Below are 19,563 nucleotides of genomic sequence, written 5' to 3' on the forward strand. Positions count from 1 at the left end.
GACTTAAACACTGCCCTGCTATTTGTTTGTTTGTTTGTTTTTTGGCTTTCAGACAGCTATAGAAGTGAAAGCCAAGTTTCCCATGCTCATTCTCGATGAGTTGAGGCTGGGGGCTCAGCCACAAGGATAAACAGCGGTGAAGAGCTGTATGTGGAGTAGCCTGGCAGCAACAAAGCTATTGCCAACTGTCCTGGCCTCTCTCAGCTGGCAAGATTCTTGAGTAACAGCAGGTAATGAACTGTTTTTGGAGATAACCATATTAGATATTGGGAATGAATGTATGGCATACCCTCCCAAAGGAAAGCAGGTCAAGGAAAGGCTACTTGCCACCAGGCTGAGAGATATCATGACAGAGTAAGATGTTTCTGTCAGTGTATACTGCTGGTCCTTCAAGTGGCCTCAAGGAAGCTCCCAGGCCCAGACCCACTCTGGAAGCTTGTCAAAGCCACAGCAGGCAAGTGAGAACTACTTCCAGTCTTTCCTCCTCAAGCCGGCAGGAAACTGTTTTGTTTAAGACCACTGGGGGGTACTTTATTTTTTTTTTTTTTACCTCTACTATTATTAGCACCAGAGGCAGCAGAAATGTCAGTGGCCACTCATTTGCTGTCTCCAGCCGCTAAATGGACAAAAGTCAGGTGCTTGGCAGATCCTAAATACCTCCAACCCCGTAGTGGCTGACGCCATAGACTCACTTCCACCAGAAGCACGATTTGAACCCAGACTTATATGACTTAAAGGCCTTCTGACATAGAGCATCTCAACCTGTGCTTCCTTTTCCCATGTGAAAAAAGGGATAACAATACATAATTCCACAGGGGCATTATAGTCAATATATGACATCACAAATACAACTCACACAGGAAAAGATCAATAAATATTACCAGCCATATTATTACTGTGATAACTAACTTGAATAGCTTCCAACACAAGGTAGGGAAACAGAAACAGTGAACAGTGTCCTTGCCCCCTCCCCCAAGTGAACTCTTTACAATGACTCACAGGCACCCCTGGATGGCACCTACACAGGATTCATCCTAGCAGTCAAGCCGTACTTACACTCTACCGTGGGGGACTTTAGTCTGTTGCATGGGATGCATGGGCCTGATGCTCCCCCTGAGCTGCAGTTTCTCTTTGGGCAATTTGAGTAACTTGGAGCTTGACGAGGATGTGCAAAGGACCCCTCCACTGGAAGACCGGCTGTTTCCACTGGCACTGTTGCCTTTGCTTTTGGACAGAGAAGGGAAGAGGGAAAATACTGAAGTGTGAGGAACAGTCAAGGAAGGCTTGCTAGATGAGCTATGTCTTCTTTCTGAAACAGAAACCAAAAACAAAAACAAAAACAAAAACAAAAGAAAGAGCATGTTTCAGGTAAGCCTCACATGGAGAGCTGAACCAATTCTTCAAAATCAACACATTTATATCAAAACATAAGTCATCAAATAAAGCATGCTAAATCCAGCAGAAGTTTTTGTTTTGTTTTGTTTTTCAAGACAGTTTCTTTCTTTTTTTCCCCCTAAAGACAGGGTTTCTCTGTACCCTGGCTGTCCTGGAACTCGCTCTGTAGACCAGGCTGGTCTTGAACTCAGAGATCCCTGGCCTCTGCCTCCCGAGTGCTGGAAGGGCACCACCACCACCTGGCAAAACCAGCAGTTGAAGAAAGCTCTTCTTATGCAGGTCCCACAGCCTACTTAGGACAGTCCCTCTGTTTACAATGTATATTAACATAAAAGGCTTACCATGTTAACCCATTTGGAAATTGAACAATCATTCTAAACATGAGCAAAACGCCTTGTGGGTCTCGGACACAGCAATTCCCACCGATAGGAAACTATCTGCTCATCTGCAAAGCTCTGTTAACTGACACTGACTGGTGTGCCATCATCCTTTCTAGCACTCACAATACCTCTGATTCTCAGAAAAGGAAACTGTAAAAAAAACTCACCCACCAAGCAACCTATGACACCAAACAAGAATGTTTCTAGGACCATCTTATCGCTCCCTAAGAATCTGTTAAACTTTTCCAGTCAATCTTTTCAACCCCTCCCACCTTTTTAAAAATAATCTCACGACCACAGATGGCATAACTCTGCTTCACACCACTAAGATGCCAAAGACTAAAGACAAAAATATCATAAAGAGCTAGGCCTGTTTCTTTTTCTTCTTTTGAAACCAGGAAGTAATTTATGAGTAAGTACAGTCTACAAAGGTATAACTGAGAATAAATCTACCTAACTGAATATAAGGTTTTCTGAGAGTAGATGGAAACTACTGTAAATCAAGAGCTGCTGAAAATGCTACCATAAGAAAACAGTCAGTCATTTGATAATGCTGTTTGAGGACCCTGTGGTGGTAGTTTAGTAGCAGCCTTCAACTCAGAATTTAAAACCACGGTGTCTTAATTTAAGGATTTTTACAAGATATGCAAACCATCAACCAATATCACAACATGGAAAGCCGTATAGATACTTAAAACACTGTGTTGGAATCAGTGACTACAAGCATCATTTAAATAGCTAATTTCCAAATCTTCTTGTCTCAGTGAACCTATGACTTCTGAAGGGCTAGTGGCTCTGTAGTCTTTTTTTCTTTATTTGAGGCGGGGTTTCTCTACCTTGAACACAGGCTCTGTCTGCCTCTGCCTTACAAGTGCTGGGATTAAAGGTGTGTGCCACCACCGCCTGGCTAATTCTGTAGTTTTTATCAAGTACTTCAGGGCCAGGTTCACATCAAGACAAATGATGCTAACAACAGAAAAATGCAAATTCTCCAGATCAATGCCATGGAGGCTACAACTGAGTGAAGAGGCTAACCCGAGAGCCAACTGCCCTCACCCCCACTCCTGCCCCACGAAACTTGCGTGCAAGGAGGAACGTAAGCTCAGTTTAATACTTTCTCCTCTTTGGTACCTAGGCTGTTTTGTTCTGAATTTAGTTTTCTGAGCTTGGAATGGTGGTGCTTGGTCCCTACACAGAAGGCTGAGGAAGGTTGAAAGCCAGCCTAGGCTGATGACTAGACCAGTTCTAACTGCACAGTGCCCCACCACATACAGACTCAGACAGACAGACAGATGTCAATGCACATACATACACATTAAAAACAAGGGAATGCAGTTCGGCTGCAGCCACGGCTCAGGTTCTAAGTTCAACTCCTAGCACTGCAAATCTATTTAATTTTTAAAAAGTCAGAGACCAGTCAAATTTAGCCCTTCTCTTCTGTTATTCCAAAATACTCTGAGCATGTACCCAAGCTTCAGCATTTTTCAGCAACAAATGTAAAGATATAGTAATAGTTTTGCCACCTGCCCGAGATAGCACGTATTTCCAAAAAAAATAGGTCTTCAGTTAACATTATTAAGACTAGTACAGCTTTTCTTCAGATAAGACTATAGTCGCCCAAGGGTTCTCAACCTTGGCTATACCAGAACGATTCAAAGAACTTTCAAAACTCTCAGGAGTCTGACATGGTGGCTGTACCTGTAAGCCAGACTTGGAGAGGTGGACACAGAAGGATCAAGAGCTGAAGGATGGCCTCGCGTTCAAGGCTAGGTAAGACTGAATGCAAAGACAGGGTAGAAGATGTGAAGATAAGAAAGGTGCTGCTGTGTTGAGTTGGTTTGATTTTTTTTCCCCGTCTCTGAGTATTACTGAGAAGGGAGAGCCCTCAAGAACAGGCCGCTCGTGATGAAGACCTATGAATAATGGCTATCCAAACCAAGAAACCTGCAATTCCAACATAAACACACACACACACACACCCATAAAAAAGCAAGTCAACAAAACTCCTCTAAAGGATTGCTACCAATCAACTACTGAATTTAAAAAATACTAAAATGGGCACAATATTGCAAGATGTAAAAGTGTATTAAGAAAACGAAGAAGAAAATGTCAATAAAATGACATTTTCAGAGAAGAAAAGGTAATTAGGGTATTGCAATTGAAAGAAGAATATGGGCTGGAGAGATAGCTCAGAGGTTAAGAGCACTGACTGCTCTTCCAGAGGTCCTGAGTTCAATTCCCAGCAACCACATGGTGGCTCACAACCATCTGTAATGAGATCTGGTGCCGTCTTCTGTCCTGCTGGCATACATGCTGTATACATAATAAATAAATAAATCTTTAAAAAGTTAAAAAAAAAAAAAAGAAAGAAGAATATAGAAATGCTGGAAATGGGCACCACCATCCCTAACATCAAGTTCTACTATAGAAATATGGTAATAAAAACAGCCTGATACTGGCATAAAAACTGACATACAGACCAATGGAATTGAATTGAAGACCCTGACATTAATCCACGCACATATGAACACCTGATTTTTGACAAAGAAGCCAAAACTATACAATGGAAAACAGAAAGTATCTTCGACAAATGGTGCTGGCATAACTGGATGTCAATATGTAAAAGATTACAAATAGATTCATATCTGTCACCATGCATAAAACTCAAGTCCAAGTAGATCAAAGACCTCAACATAAATCCAGTTACACTAAGCTTAATAGAAGAGAAAGTAGGAAGTACTCTTGAACGCATTGGCACAGGAGATCACTTCCTAAATATAACACCAGCAGCACAGACACTGAGAACAATTAATAAATGGGACCTCTTGAAACTAAGAAGCTTTTGTAGGGCAAAAGACACAGTCAATAAGACAAAAAGACAGTCTCCAGAATGGGAAAAGACCTTCACCAACCCCACATCTGACAGAGGACTGATCTCCGAAGTATATCAAGAACTCAAGAAACTAGACATCAAAATACTGAACAATCCAATTAAAAATGGGCTAAAGAGCTAAACAGAATTCTCAAAAGAAGAATCACAAATGGCTGAAAGACATTTAAAGAAATGCTCAACATCCTTAATCATCAGAGAAATGCAAATCAAAACGACTCTGAGATACCACTTTACACCTGTCAGAATGGCCATGATCAAAAACACTAATGACAGTCTATGTTGGAGAGGATGTGGAGAAAGGGGAACTCTCCTCCACTGTAGGTGGGAATGCAAACTTGTACAACCACTGTGGAAATCAGTATGGTGGTTTCTCAGAAAATTGGGAATCGATCTACCTCAAGACCCAGCCATACTACTCTTGGGCATATACCCAAGGAATGCTCAATCATACCACAAAGATACATGCTCAACTATATTCATAGCAGCACAATTTGTAATAGCCAGAACCTGGAAACAACCTAGATGCCCCTCAACCGAAGAATGGATAAAGAAAATGTGGCACATATACACAATGGAGTACTGGTCAGCAGAGAAAAACAATGACAGCATGAAATTTGCAGGCAAATGGATGGAACTAGAAAATATCATCCTGAGTGAGGTAACCCAAACCCAGAAGAACAAACATGGTATGTACTCACTCATAAATGGATTCTAGATATAAAGCAAAGAACAATCAGACTGCAACCCACAGAACCAGGGAGGCTATATAGCAGGGGGGACCCTAGGATGACTGTGGCTTATAGTAAGTTTTGGTTTTACTCAATTACTGGGAAAGCCTCAATCAAACATTTCACTATTAGGATAAGAATTTATACTGTATCAAGGAGCTGGAGGGATGGCTCAGTGGTTAAGAGCACTGCTTGTTCTTCCAGAGGTCCTGAGTTCGGTTCCCAGGAACCAGATGGTGGCTCACAACCATCTGTAATGAGATCTGTTGCCTTCTTCTGGTCTGCAGGTATACATGCAGATAGAGCACTGTATACGTAGTAAATAAATAAATCTTTAAAAAAAAAAAAGCTTTTATACTGTATCAAACTGATAATAGAAAAGTAGATAAATAAATAAAGTGTGGGGGGAATTAATTAATTAATTAATTAAAAGAAATGCTGGAAATGAAAAATACAGTGGAAAGCATCACTATGGACTTGACTAGGAAAGAAAGATGACATTTAAACGATAAAGAAAAAACTAGACGTCAACTAGGATGAGTTGACCACACATCTAAAACATCTGGACATAAACAAGAGATCACCCCTAAGAATCCATGAAAGCACTACAGAAATGAAAGACGAAGTCATCGACTTCCAAACACTAAAGTATTTAGAGCCTAAATAGACATGATCATAGAATAAACTGTCCCACAAAATATTATGCAAGATGTTAAAAATCACAAAAGCAAACAAACAAGCAACCAGCACTAAGGGGAAAACGCCAACAAAGGCAAATACACCAAAACAATACCCTACCTCTCATAAGCATCTCCCTAACTCTCTGCAGGAGGCAAGAGGCTTCTTTTTCAAAGATGTAGTTTTAAATGTTTATTTATGTTTGGATGTGTATGCCACGTGTGTGCAGATGCCTGCAGAGTGACATGTGGTTGTGAACTACCCAACATGGGTGCTGGGGTGATACTTGGCCTCTAGAAGACCAGCAAGAGCACTCAACTGCTAAGCCATCTCTCTTGCCCCTTATGCAATATATTTCCAAATTGAAAAAGAGTACTGCCAATTGAAGTTGCTATACAGCTAAACTTTGAAACTGAGAGAGAAATACATGTACTTGTTCAAGACAAGCTAAAGCAACTCATGACTAGCAAGTTAACAATGCAACCGATAACTGAAAAGAATACTGTACATACAAAAAGACAATGTCAATAATGAAACAGGAGAAAAATTTTATTAGAGGAATTGATGGAAAGAGAGTAGTAAAAGGAGGGAATCCACCATGTTCAATATAAGTGTGGTATGTCGCAGAACTAGGAAAAAAAAATCTTAAAATTCGTACAGAAGCACAAATGATCCCACAGAGGAATCCTATGCAGAAAGCAATGCTGGAGGTATCACCACAACACCTGAACTCAAGTTTAACTACAGAGCTACAGGAACAAAACCAGCATGGCACTGGCACAGACGGATGTACAGATCAATAAGAAAGAAAAGAGGACATAGACATATGACCATACAGCCACAGCCACCTAACCTTTGAAAAAGGTGTCAAAAACATCCACTGGGAAAATAAAGGCATGAAAACTACATAGACACATGTGAAACAATGAAACCAGATCACAGCTCTTACCTCTTACAAAAAAATCAATTCAAAATGGATCAAAGACCTTAAATGAAATATTTTAAACTCTGGAAACTGCTGCAAGAAAATGTAGGTAAAACACTGCAAGGTATAGGCAAGGACTTTCTGACAGGGATTCCCACAGGAAGGAAGCAACAGAGAACTGGTAATGGAATTGCCTAAGACTTAAATACTTCTGTGTAACACTGGAGCAATGTAAAGAGATTGTCTAGACAATGGGAAATACTTGCCAATCACATATCAGAGAGGATTAACATCTAGAAATGTATGAAGAACTCCAAAATTTAGATACCGATGAAAGCAGCTCATCATTCAATAAACAATGAAGACCAAGGACTGCACACATAGTTCTCCAATGATGAAATACAACTAGTAGATAAATACTTGGAAAAGCACTCAACATCTTGGGCCCTCAAGGAAATGCAATTTATAATGCTTTAAGCTTCAGTTTTTTACCCTAGTCTGAATGGCTGCCAAGAAAACAAAGGAGATGTAGCTCAAAGACTCGCATGCATTGGAAGCCCAGAATCTCAAGAAATCGGTGTAGTGGAGAATACCTATAATCCCAGCACTGGAGAGGTTGATCAAGTCCAGCTTGGGATACATGAGATTTTAACTCAAACAAATAAAATGAAAAGACAACAAATGCTGACAAGGACATGGGAGAAAAGGAATCCTTACACACAGAGAGTATAAACTGTGAGAGTCACCATGGAAATCAGGAAGTTTCTCAAATCACTGAGAATAAAACTACCACATGACTCTGCTATGACAACTCCAGGGTATATGAATGAAGGGTTCTAAGTCAGCCTACCATATTCCTCTGCACACTGTGAATATTACTCTCACTGGTTAATAAAGAAGCTGACTGGCCTATAGCAAGTCAGAATAAAGTTAGGTGGGACAATCAAACTGGGGATACTGGGATGAAGAGGGGTAGAGGCAGAGAGAGGAAGATGTGCATGCCATACTGAGAAAAGGTACCAATCCACATGGCAAAGCACAGAAAAGAAATGAGATAATTTAAGTGTAAGAGTTAGCTAGTAATAAGCCTGAGCTATCGGCTGAGCATTTATAATTAATATAAGCCTCTGTGTGGTAATTTGGAAGCAGCTGCTGGGATGGGAAAACTCTGCCTACACATCTATGTTTATTATTTAATTATTCACAACAGCCAAGATATAAAACTAGTACTGATTAATGGACAATGAAAATGCAGTACATACACACAGTTCAATTTTGTTCAACTATGAAAATTAAAATTGCAGTGTTTGCAGGAAATGGTGCATTGTGTTTCCTCTCATTGGTAGAATGTAGACTCAAAATGCACACACACACACAAAGTAAAAAGGACCATGAGAGGGGGAAAAATCTACAGGAATGAGGAAGGAGAAACAAGAGAGGTAATGGAATGTATCATGAAAACAGAAGGGGAAGAGTACTTCAGGGAAGGAGGAGAAACAACCTAGTGCCATGAAGATGTATGGGGAGAGACGGGGGGGGGGGGGGGGGGGGGATGGGGGGGACAGGGGGATGGGACACAAACCCCTCAAAGTATAATGATGTAAGTATGAAAATATCACAATAAATCAACTTCTTTGTATGCTACTTTAAAAAGTTTATTAAAAAAAAATTAAACACCAGCTAAAAAGACACCTGCTCTCTCTCAGATTGTGATGTATCTGGTCTGAAGCATGTCCAGGGCACTCAGACTTCCACAAGCTTCCCTGTGTGATAATATGTGCAGCCTAGTCTGACAGCCTGTGCTAGACTAGGCTAAAGCTTCAAAAACCATTAACCATGGCTAAATGAGTTAAAATCTGCACAGGCTAAGGATATATGCCATATGGCACTTATACAGGGTTTATGAAATAGGGCTCACTGCTACTGCAAATCTTTAGTGTTTTCCAAACTTCTATGAAAAGCAACTTTTTATCCTTCTCACCAAAGCCACATAAAATACAGGTTTTGTTGTTGTGGATTTAGATTTATGTATGAGTGTTCTGCCCACATGTGTGTATGTGTGTCACATGCATGCCCAGTACCAGTGGAAGTCAGAAGAGGGCATCAGATCCCCTGGAACTGGAGTTACAAAACCTGGGTCCCCTGCAAGAGCAACAAAAGTGCTCTCAACCACCAAGTCATCTCTCAAGCCTGTTCTGTTGTGTGTTTTTAAAATCAACATTTTTGGGTAAGTTAATTTCAATCTTGCCACTTTCTCCTCCTCCCCCTTTAACAAACTGCTCCTGAGGGTATTGCTGGTATCTTACGATGACTGTACGTAACTGTTTCAGGACACTTAGCATTCTTTTAATCACAGCAGTGCCTATCTGCTGTCAACAACTTAACTTTTCCCACCCTCATCATTTCCAAATGGGTTCCAGGGTGAAGTAGCGTGACTCTCAGCTGACAGCTACTTTCCAAAGCAGTATGTCCTCGAAGCAGTAATATGAAGGAGCTTGTCATATGTGACATTAAAACAGCTGCCTGTGGCAGTCTACATTTGCTTTCTGTTACTGGGATAGAACACTGACGGAAAACAATGTGGTGAAGAAAGAGTTCACTTTGTTTACAGGTCACAGACTATCAAGGGAAGCTACTCAAGAATTCAAGACAGGAACCTGGAGGCAGAAACTAAAACAGAGACCATGGAGGAAGAACACTGCTTATTACTGTCTCGCTTCTTTTGACTTGCTCAGCCAACTTTCCTAAAGCCCAGGTTTATCTGCCCAGGGTTGGCACTGCTCAGTGGGCTGGGCCCCCTACATCAACCATCAATCAAGAAAATGCCCCCAGGCATGCCCACAGGCTAATCAAATGGAGGCCAATTCGTCAAATGAAGTTCCCTCTTCCCAAGTGTGGTAGTTTGAAAGAGAAACATCATCTCATCTGGAGTATTTGAATACTTGGTCCCAGTTGGTGGTGCTGTTTGAGAGGTTTTAGGGGGTGTGTCCTAGCTTGAAGGAAGTATGTAAATGGTGGTGGTGGGGTGTCTCGGGAGCTTAAGACCTTACCCCTGCTTGCATTTTTGCCTCTTTGCTTAGAGCTCGCACTCCAAGATGTGAGCTCTTAGCTACTGCCCCAGATGCCATGCCTCCACCCCACTCTCATGGACTCTTAGCCATATGGGACCAACCAGAAGTGAAAAATAAGCTCTCTGTTTGCTTTTGTGTTTCAAGACAGGGTTTCTCTGTGTAGCCCTGGGTGTTCTGGAACTCACTCTGCAGACCAGGCCAGCCTCGAACTCAAATAGCTCCACCTGCCTCTGCCTCTTGAGTGCTGGGATTAAAGGTGTGTGGCACCACACCCAGCGCAAAACAAGCTCTTTTCTTAGGTTGCCTCTGCTCATAGTGTTTTATCATAGCAAGAGTAAAGTAATGTACCAGGTCTATCAACTTGACAGCTGACGCTCTAACTGTAGACCACAAAAAGACAAGATGCTTATCCACTTGTTTAATGAACACACTGAAGGAATAACACCAGGTCTATGGTACAGAAGAGAAAACCCCCTAGAATTGTGAAATTTTTTCATATGCTTAATATCAGATTTTCAAACAGGTGTTTCATAGCAAATGTATACAATTCAGGACCCCAACTGAGTTAAGTCAACTTACCTTTATATTTTTATTTCTTCTTCTTTACAATTTCATTATGGTGCTATAGTGATATCCACTCAGGAACACAGTGCTTGAATTCTTAATGTGCACTGTTTCTAAACTAAAATGCTCATATTAGGTATATTTAATGTATTCTTGACTGACAATTTCATCTTTCTACTTTTTAAAATAAGATTGCTAGCTAGCATGTGCAATGTACTTTCTCTTAAAATCAAATGATTAGATAAAATGACCCATCCGCCGGGCGGTGGTGGCGCACGCCTTTAATCCCAGCACTTGGGAGGCAGAGCCAGGCGGATCTCTGTGAGTTCGAGGCCAGCCTGGGCTACCAAGTGAGTCCCAGGAAAGGCGCAAAGCTACACAGAGAAACCCTGTCTCGAAAAAAAAAAAAAAAAAATGACCCATCCACTTAAATAAAATCATTTTGAGCATATTGTTTGTTTTGAGAATGTAAATTTCTTCCAAAGCTATTAATACACTATGGAATAATTTGGCCTTAAAAACTTTTTGCATTTGCTGTACATGTAATATATATGAGGTGATAAGTTTTTGGTCAGGTGTCTAGAACCCAACCTCCCCTAAACAATACACTATTGCCATTGCTCTTGGTTGCCCACTAGAACTCAAGGGTAAAACCCATTGCAGAAGACACCACATACTTTGACTATAGGACATGGAAAAATCGTTTTGGTACTGAAGAGGAGTCATAGTTCTGGATGTTGCTATGCAGGCTTCTGGGATAAACTTGTCATCAATAGTCTTACCCAGCTATGAATCCTGTCAGCTACAGCTACAGCACAGTAAGGTATAGCAGGTAACCAATCACCCTCCTACTGGGTTTAAGGCCAGCGCCACAGGAGGAAATGCACACCTGGTTCTGTTAAGTCTGGGGTAAGAACCTACGGTTGGGGAGCTCAGAGGGTTAGGGAAGAAGGATCTACTACTTTTATTTTGATAAGTGGACATTGTACCAAAGTGCTCTCTAAATCAGCATCTCTATGTGTGGGAGGCCAGCTCCCACATTTTAAAAGTGTTCCTCTGAGGAGGCGAGAGGGATAAGAAACTTTTAGAAAGATAGCAAAGAGGATAAAGACAGAAACACAGGGCAGCTTCGGGAGGACCTGGATCAAAACCCAATGGCCCCTTCCGCCTCTTCAAAAGGGATTTTTATAACAATGCCAAAGGGTGGGAGGTGGGGGGAGACCTTCCCCTTGCTAGATCAAAGCACACCACACAGCTGAGTGCAGACCCTTGCAAACACCTGGTGACCATGTCCATGGTCAAATCATCCCCTTATGCAGCCCTGCAGGGTAAAGCAAGCTCAGATTCTGGGACCTTGAGTAAATTCTCACTGGGAAACCTCTGTGGGTCTCTATATCTATGCTCATAAAGTAGTGTGGCTCTCAGGCCTCATCAGAGAAACTTCTAGCCATGAACAGAGGTTGACACAGACTCAGCTGAGAAAACTGTAGAGACTAAGTGTCTACAGAATGCTGGCCACAACAGAACATCTATATCATACTTCTTTTCAAGGCTCGTGGACCATCCAGGCTGAGGAAGGTGGAGAGACTATCAGACACAGAGGTTGGGAGGAACAGACCAAAACAGTGTCACATGGATGTGACAAGACCACTGCTGCATTCATCAATCAGCTGTGGTTGCCTGCACAAGATATGCACAAGACCAAGCCAGCCAGCATTCTAGCATGAGGGGGAGGGGGAGGGGAAGGCACAGGAGCTGAGTCACTACTGATAGCTGATGGCTTTTGGAGGAGGAAGAGCCAGGTCTTCTTAAGAGTGTGGTCCCTGGTAAAGTCTTCCATGAAAGTGCTACTGGATGGCCCCATGCCAGGGTAAGTACAGCACAAACTGGAACCAGCGAGCCATTATAAAAAGGGAGTTGAACACAAAGTTGGGAAGAAGTGGAGAAGTGGATCTGGGAAGCGTTACCAGGAGGAATTAGGGTGAATATGATCAGAATAATTATATGCACCCATGAAACTCTAAAAAATTAAAAATATTTTAAGAGAAGAAATAGGGGGTGGGTGTAGAAAGCTACACATGGCTGAACTAGCCACACCGAAATATATAAAATGCACACATCTCCAATACCCAACATGCACTTCAGCTCACCATGGATATCATGCACTGTACCATCAATATCTGGTATTACATCTTTCTGTCCATCTTTATCACCTCCTCTACCACTTCTCAGCAATTTACAAATGGTGACCCTTTTCTACACCTACGCCACAGGGAAATGCCAGGTCTTTTCGGCGTCAAACTAGGCTGCCATGCCATTTTCATTATCTATCTTTTCTCATCCAAGAAGGGTCTGTGTGCTGTGCTATAACCTCATGTACCTTTTATTGCATGATTTGTACAATGCAGTAATGTTTATAATGTATGTTGGGTTAGAGCATAACTTTTAGCTTGTTCTTTCTGCTTCCTACTCTCCTTGTTTTCTTTAGTATCTTTTCTTGCCTATTAACTCTAAATAAGCATTACAGCAGTGGTTCTCAACCTCCTTAATGCTGTGACCCCTTCATACAGTTCCTTATGTTGTGACCCCCAAGGATAAAATTATTTCGTTGCTACTTCACAACTATAACTTTGCTATTTTTATGAACTGTAATGTAAATATCTGTTTGCCAATCGTCTTAGATGACCCCTGTGAAAGGGTTGCTCGACCCCCAGAGCGGTCTAGACCTACAGGTTGAGAACCACTGCATTAGAAAATCAAGACCCAAGATTTCTAATATTTACTTTGGAGGGTGTGCAGCATGTGTAATTTGTGTCTGTATCACGTGTGTGTGTGTGTGGGTGTGTGTGTGTGTGTGTGTGTGTGTGTGTGCTCCTGCAAGTACAAATGTGGCAGGTCCATGTGCAGACATTAGAGGAGAGCCAAGGGCAGCACTGAGAAGTCGTCTTTGCTGCTGTGACCACCTATGCCAGAGTGACGAGCCTGCTAGGCTCCAGAGTTCCCTCTTAGGATTACAGACCTATCTACAGTGTCCAGAGTTATGCAGGTTCTTGGAATCTGAACTCAGGACCTTACTCTGTCAACAATCATTCTATCCAGAACTAGATTTACAATGCAAAAAGTCTGCAGATATGTATTTCTCAACAATCCTAATTCTTTCTTATTAAAAAAAAAACACGAAATTTTAATTTACTGGAAAAACTGAGCCAGGCAGTGGTAGCAGTGCACGTCTTTAGTCCCAGCACTCAGCAGGCAGAGGCGGCAGAGTTCTGTGTCTGTGGGCCAGCCTGGGCTACAGAGCAAGTTCCAGGACAGCCAGATCTGCACAGAGAGAAATACTGTCTCAAAAAAAAAAGGAAGAAAAAAGAAAAGACAGACAGACACACACTGTGTCATTGTGCATGACTTAGATAAAGGCAGAAAATACCAGCTCAAATACTTGTTATGTTATGCTCCAATACGAATTCAGCTGTTTCTTCACATGAGGAACTGGCACCTTACTCTGTGAAGAACAGCATCTGGCTTTCTCCTCAAAAGAAACTAAACTTAATTAGGTCTGCATTAGACTCCTCCAATCTTCCACAATGTCTCCTTATTTTCATCAGATTTTAAGCTGAGCATATAGTTTTGTTTTTAAAAAAGTTGTTCAGAGATCAAGTAAGAAATGCTCATGGTTGGGGTAGAGTCGGTTAGGTAGACAGAGCAGTGGCGGGGGCTGAGCACAACCAGCATGTGTTCTGCTGAGGAGTCCAAGGTAAGTTTTCAAAGCATCCATCTCCAGGCCAGAGAAGGCACACTGTGTTCCTGGGGGTACTATGAACAGCTCTACCAAGAGAAAGCCGTGCCCACCGTAGGAGGACAAACACAGCCACGGGAGAGACAGGGGAAGAGGGACACACTGTAGACAGACGTGGGGGGATGGGCGGGGGTAGACAGAGTGAGGGATAAAAGGGGAGTGGGAGTAAGGGAGAGGAGACAGAGAGCGAGGGAGGTGAGAGAGAGAGAGATTAGGACAGCTCTGTCAACACAGGTGTGACATGACCTGGGGGCATGAGGGTCAGAGCAGGGAGGGTGAGAGGGAGGGAGTGCTTCCTCTAGTTTCCAAATGGAAAGCAACCAGTACTGAGTTTAGAATTCTGAATTCATGCTCAGTTGTTTTTCCCCCTAATTATAAGTTTTAACACCCAGGTATAAATCAAAAGGAGTAAAGCAAATAATTACACCTTTTAATATTATAAATACTGCTTTGAAAACAAATATATATACCAAGCATTTTTTAAGGTGGTTTACAAGTCCTTAAATTTTGAGAAATTTTTTTAATACTGAACAGAGTAGACATGATTATTAAATACATAACATTTTTTACAAAATGAATCTGGGCTCAGTGACCACCACATGAGGACCCCACTTCAGACATCCAGAATCTACATAGAACTGGGTGCAGCCCAATGCATCTGCAATCCAGCAGCAGGATGGCCGGATGACAGAAGAAGCTCAGCTTACAACAGGCAGGTAGCCTGGCTTTTACACAGTGGCAAACAAGCAAGGACCGAGGATGGACACCAGACCTCCACACTTCTGCTATGGCACATGGATGCGCCACACTCACTCAAACACATACACAGATACATACCATATACGTACACTAACCTCCTCCCCCACAGAGAGAGAGGGAGAGAGGAGAGGGAGAGAGAGGAGAGGGAGAAAGAGATCTTAAAGAGTCTATTTAGAGTTCTAGTCTCAATTTATACATCCAAAATGCAGCAAGGTATACCACCATTCATGACCATTCTATTAATTTGTCCTTTTCTCAATGAATATCATGCAAAAAAGGTAAGTGCTTAGAAAAGCCCCCTTAACTTGGGATTCTTTTCTTGTATCTCTTATTAAATGTTTGATTATTCTTTTATAATCTAAGCAACTGACTGGTGAACATATCTCACCACCAGCAGCAGCAATTTGTGCCAAGCACAAGCACACTGTGGGATTAACGGGGCCTGTCTCAGTCCTGACCATTTTTCTCACCCAGTAGTAAAATGTCTCAGGCTGAAAAGGGTCAGTAGTGGAAAAAAGTTTTAAAAATAGCATCTCTTGAATACTATAGCACTGCCACAGTGTATTGCAGACCACAGTATACTCCAGACTACACAGTGTACCCGAGACTAACAGTCAGTTCCCCCACGACCTCACGGCGGACAGGAGGGCTACAGGCTCCTGTTACTCAGGATCCACAGACAGTAACAAACCAGCCATGCCTAATCTAGGAGAGATCAAAACGGGAACTCTGCATTTGGTTGTAGCAAATGTGGGTTTTACGGAGCTCCTCTGCTCAACTTGGGGGCAGGATCCACCATGCTAACGTCTCTTCAGACAGCAGTTTAGGGGAAACTTAGAACTCATCCAAAAATAAATAAATTCACAACAAAATGTTTATTCAAGCTAATTTCATTTTATAATTTTAAAAGTTGGCTTATTTTCCTGACAAGACTCAAGTGAAACTCAGGAAAAAATGGAGGTAGAACACCAGAAGGTGATCATGGTACACGCTCAGCTTATTAACAAACCTATAACTTTCCTTTAAATGAAACTCACATTTCAAGACACTACCAGAAAAGGCTAAACAGTATTATGCATTTGGCATCAAGCAATATAAACTTTCATATAGTCTCTGGAAGCCTCATTCCAAGAACATTCCAACATCACTCTCCATTAAAGCAAAGACTTAATAATTAGCCTTATACGTGGTCATAACATGTAAAGTACATGTAAAACACACAGAGATTCCTGCCAGGCATAACATGCAGCAATATATTTTATTGAAAGCTCGGTTTGGAATCTCTCTTTCATTCATAAGATGCCTTCACTGACTTATTCTAATCACTTATGTCCAGGTTGAAAATGCCACGTTACTAATGGTGCTTGCTCTTCCTCAACCCCAATTGTCAGACTCTACTTTCAACCTGCCAAAGGCCAAGAACAAAAACATCAATTGTATCATCTGTTCTTCCTTGCGATCATGACCTCCTAAGGAACACCCAAGATAAAGACCTGCAAAGAGGGGTAAATTGAGACTTACATTCCCAGCAGTCCTTACTACACATGGACTCTGCACTACACCAGTGTTTCCCCTAAAGTTGTCATTCACATCTGAGTCATGCTTCACAGCTTTCCTAACTCTCTACACTTGGTTTATTATTTACTGTGTTAAGTAAATGTAGTAACTGACTAGAGAATGACTGCTTCAGCACTGTTCTAAGCAATACCTATCAAACAACGGCTTAGGTTTAATGTAGAAGTTCATATTTATTTTAAGAATAAATCTCAGCATGGACTGACCACTCAGGGACATTTCTATTTAATAGTGTCAGCACTCTACAGGTAGCAGCTTTTCCTGTCCCTGTCATCTTTTTAGAAGCACTCTTCCCATGCACTTGACCAGCAAGCACAGCTCTATCTACTCCAGCCACTGTTATCACAGGTTCATTTCGGTTCTTGAGCTGCTTTCTCTTTGATTCCGTTTCTTTAGGTTCTCCTGGCACATGACAAGATGCTCTAGAGAAAGTCTGACACAGTCTAATTGCTGAAAGGGAAGCCACTGGTGGGACTGTCCCTGGAACATTCAAATTCTAAGTTGGGGAATCCAGAGCTGATCTCTGGCATTCGGTGCATCAAAGGACACCTAGCCAGGGCTGGGGCTGGGAGGCACTTCACAGCATGTGTTTAGGTGGGTTACAAATGGCACTGGAAAACACTAGGAAAGAAAACTCTTCACCACAAAGCACTTGGCATCATTTCCACTAGAGAGATTTAACTGAAAGGGATGATTTCAATACTGGCTGCCCTAACAAATTAGTCTCCAACTGCTACCTCTGCCAAAGCATTTTCCTGTCCTCTAACGTAGAGGTGCTTTTTAAATTAAAACGTTAAGTGCAAAGTGCAGAAAAGAGAGTCATTTAAAGCACTTGGGCCACTTGAAACAACTTTTCACCAAAGGTCTATAATCAAATTATCAAGCTCCTCAAGTCAGTGCTTTACGACGGAAATAAAGGCCTCAGTAAAGAGTCTGGGCCTCTTGGCATTTCCACATCTCTGGGCAGGGCTCACACTGCAGCACACCATTCACACTGCGGCATGAAAGAGAACAGATCACAAAGGGCAGATTACAAGGGAGAATGACTCCACTGGTGGGGGAAGGGACAAGCGTGAATGGACTGTAAATAATGTTGCTAAGAAAGGAGCAGGAATATGGCAACCTCAAATAATCCTCCTGCCAGGAATGCTTCCCAGAGGACTGTCCTTTAACTGTGCTCTCAAGTATGTGAGAAATATGAAAACCTTATGGAACATCTAGGGGTAGTTCTCCTTTGCCTGATTAACTTGTAGTGTTCTGAAAGCATTTGTAAAATCACCTTTAAAAAGTACCCAATACATCACCAGAAATGACAGAGTACTGAATGTTATCAGCCCTCATCACTGTGACTAGGAGTAGCACCTCTTCTTCCTCAGGGCTGTCATGAGACACCATTTTGGAAGGAAAACTGAAAGAACACTGGAAGGCCAGCTGGGCTCCCCAAGGCATCCTATGTATAGTTCTGCAATACTGTCACAAACTCAGACTTGTACTTGAGGGCTACTATCATCTCAGACACACTACAGAGAAAGTGCCTTGTCGGAAAAAGCTGCTAGAGCTCTAAACAAAACCCAACTGTTAAAATGTTCATGTCACCACTGTGATCTAGGTGTCACTATTTCTGATTGCATCCACTGTCGATCCATGAGTACCAAGCTGGCTGACACTTCTATTTTGCCAACAGTCATAGGGACTTCCCTTTCTATGATGTCCTCAAGAAACTAGGTATTATCCAAAGGATGCTGACAGAGTGCAGCCACCAGTCACTGTGCTGGAAGTAGGTGACCTCCCATCGTCTCGGATACCCTATCACATTACTCCCTTGCAATGCTCCCGTTCTCAGGATCAATATACGGCAAGAAAAGGGAAAAGCAAAATAAAAGAGGTGACTCTCCGCAATCCATCCATCTCTAGGTACAACTATCTGTTGAGGGGGAAATCACCCTATAAATTCACCAGTTTGCTATTAAAATCTTAGCTGTCAGCTTATTATATAGGTATGATTGAAATACAAAAATAAAACTAAAGAAAATAATGAGCCAGAGGTAGTGATTCACACCTGTCATCCTGTACTTGGGAAGCTGAGGCCAGAGAAGCAGCACAAGGTCCAAGGCCAGTGTGGACTACAGCATTAGCTTTAGATTTACAAGTGACAAGAAAACATTCAAAACAACACAGTCAATTACAGACTTGGTTTGCTTTTTAAAGGTGGAACTTTTATGTAGAACCCCCAGCAGTCTCATCTACCAGGTCAAGGAGGAGGCTCAACTCCCAGAAGCAACAGACTCAGGGCAGCACCTGCTGAGTGCTGTGCTCAGTCTGTCTCAGAACCATAATTCTGCACCCTTATTATTTCGTCTTATTCTGGACAGAGGACAGGAAACTTAATGAACCAAAACACGGCACAGCAAGCCTCAGTCAGGACGCTGCCTAGCAGGCCCCGCCTCCACGCACCTGTCAGTCAGGGTGAGGCAGGCAGGGTGCCTCCGCTGACAGTTTGTCAAGTTCTTTTCTCTACAGAGAAAAAGTGTCTGCTCTACCTGCAAGTGAAAAGCACCAGTGACCACAAAAACAAAGCCAACACTAAAGTCGGCAATTTTCAGAAATCATTTCACCAGCATTCTGATTAAAGGTCTATTTCCATTTAAAATCCTGTTTGTTTTAACCTGAACTGAAACCATCCAGTCAAGTACATTATCAAGGAAGGCATGAAATTTGAACCCAGTAAAAACTAAAGAACTTGGTTGTCATCTTACTCCTGGCCCAAAGACAGAAGGAATGAGACAATTTGTTTAGTTC

The 19,563-nt window shown here is 42.0% G+C and overlaps 1 protein-coding gene across 10 annotated transcripts in view; it reads right to left on the reverse strand.

Moving 5' to 3' along the window:
* Positions 1 to 19,563, reverse strand: part of Atxn7 (ataxin 7) — a 157,446-nt gene that overhangs the window by 17,345 nt on the left and 120,538 nt on the right. For all 10 annotated transcript variants that reach the window (XR_008217204.1, XM_052734096.1, XM_052734091.1 and 7 more), the window contains one exon: positions 1,057 to 1,309. Coding sequence is in view for 9 of the 10 variants with exons in the window: in XM_052734096.1 (XP_052590056.1) it covers positions 1,057 to 1,309 (253 nt within the window). In the remaining variant the exon portion in view is untranslated. The remainder of the gene's footprint in view (positions 1 to 1,056; positions 1,310 to 19,563) is intronic.

Source organism: Peromyscus californicus, unplaced genomic scaffold, assembly GCF_007827085.1.
Source record: "Peromyscus californicus insignis strain IS unplaced genomic scaffold, ASM782708v3 Scaffold_12__1_contigs__length_115047231, whole genome shotgun sequence".
Lineage (NCBI taxonomy): Eukaryota > Metazoa > Chordata > Mammalia > Rodentia > Cricetidae > Peromyscus > Peromyscus californicus.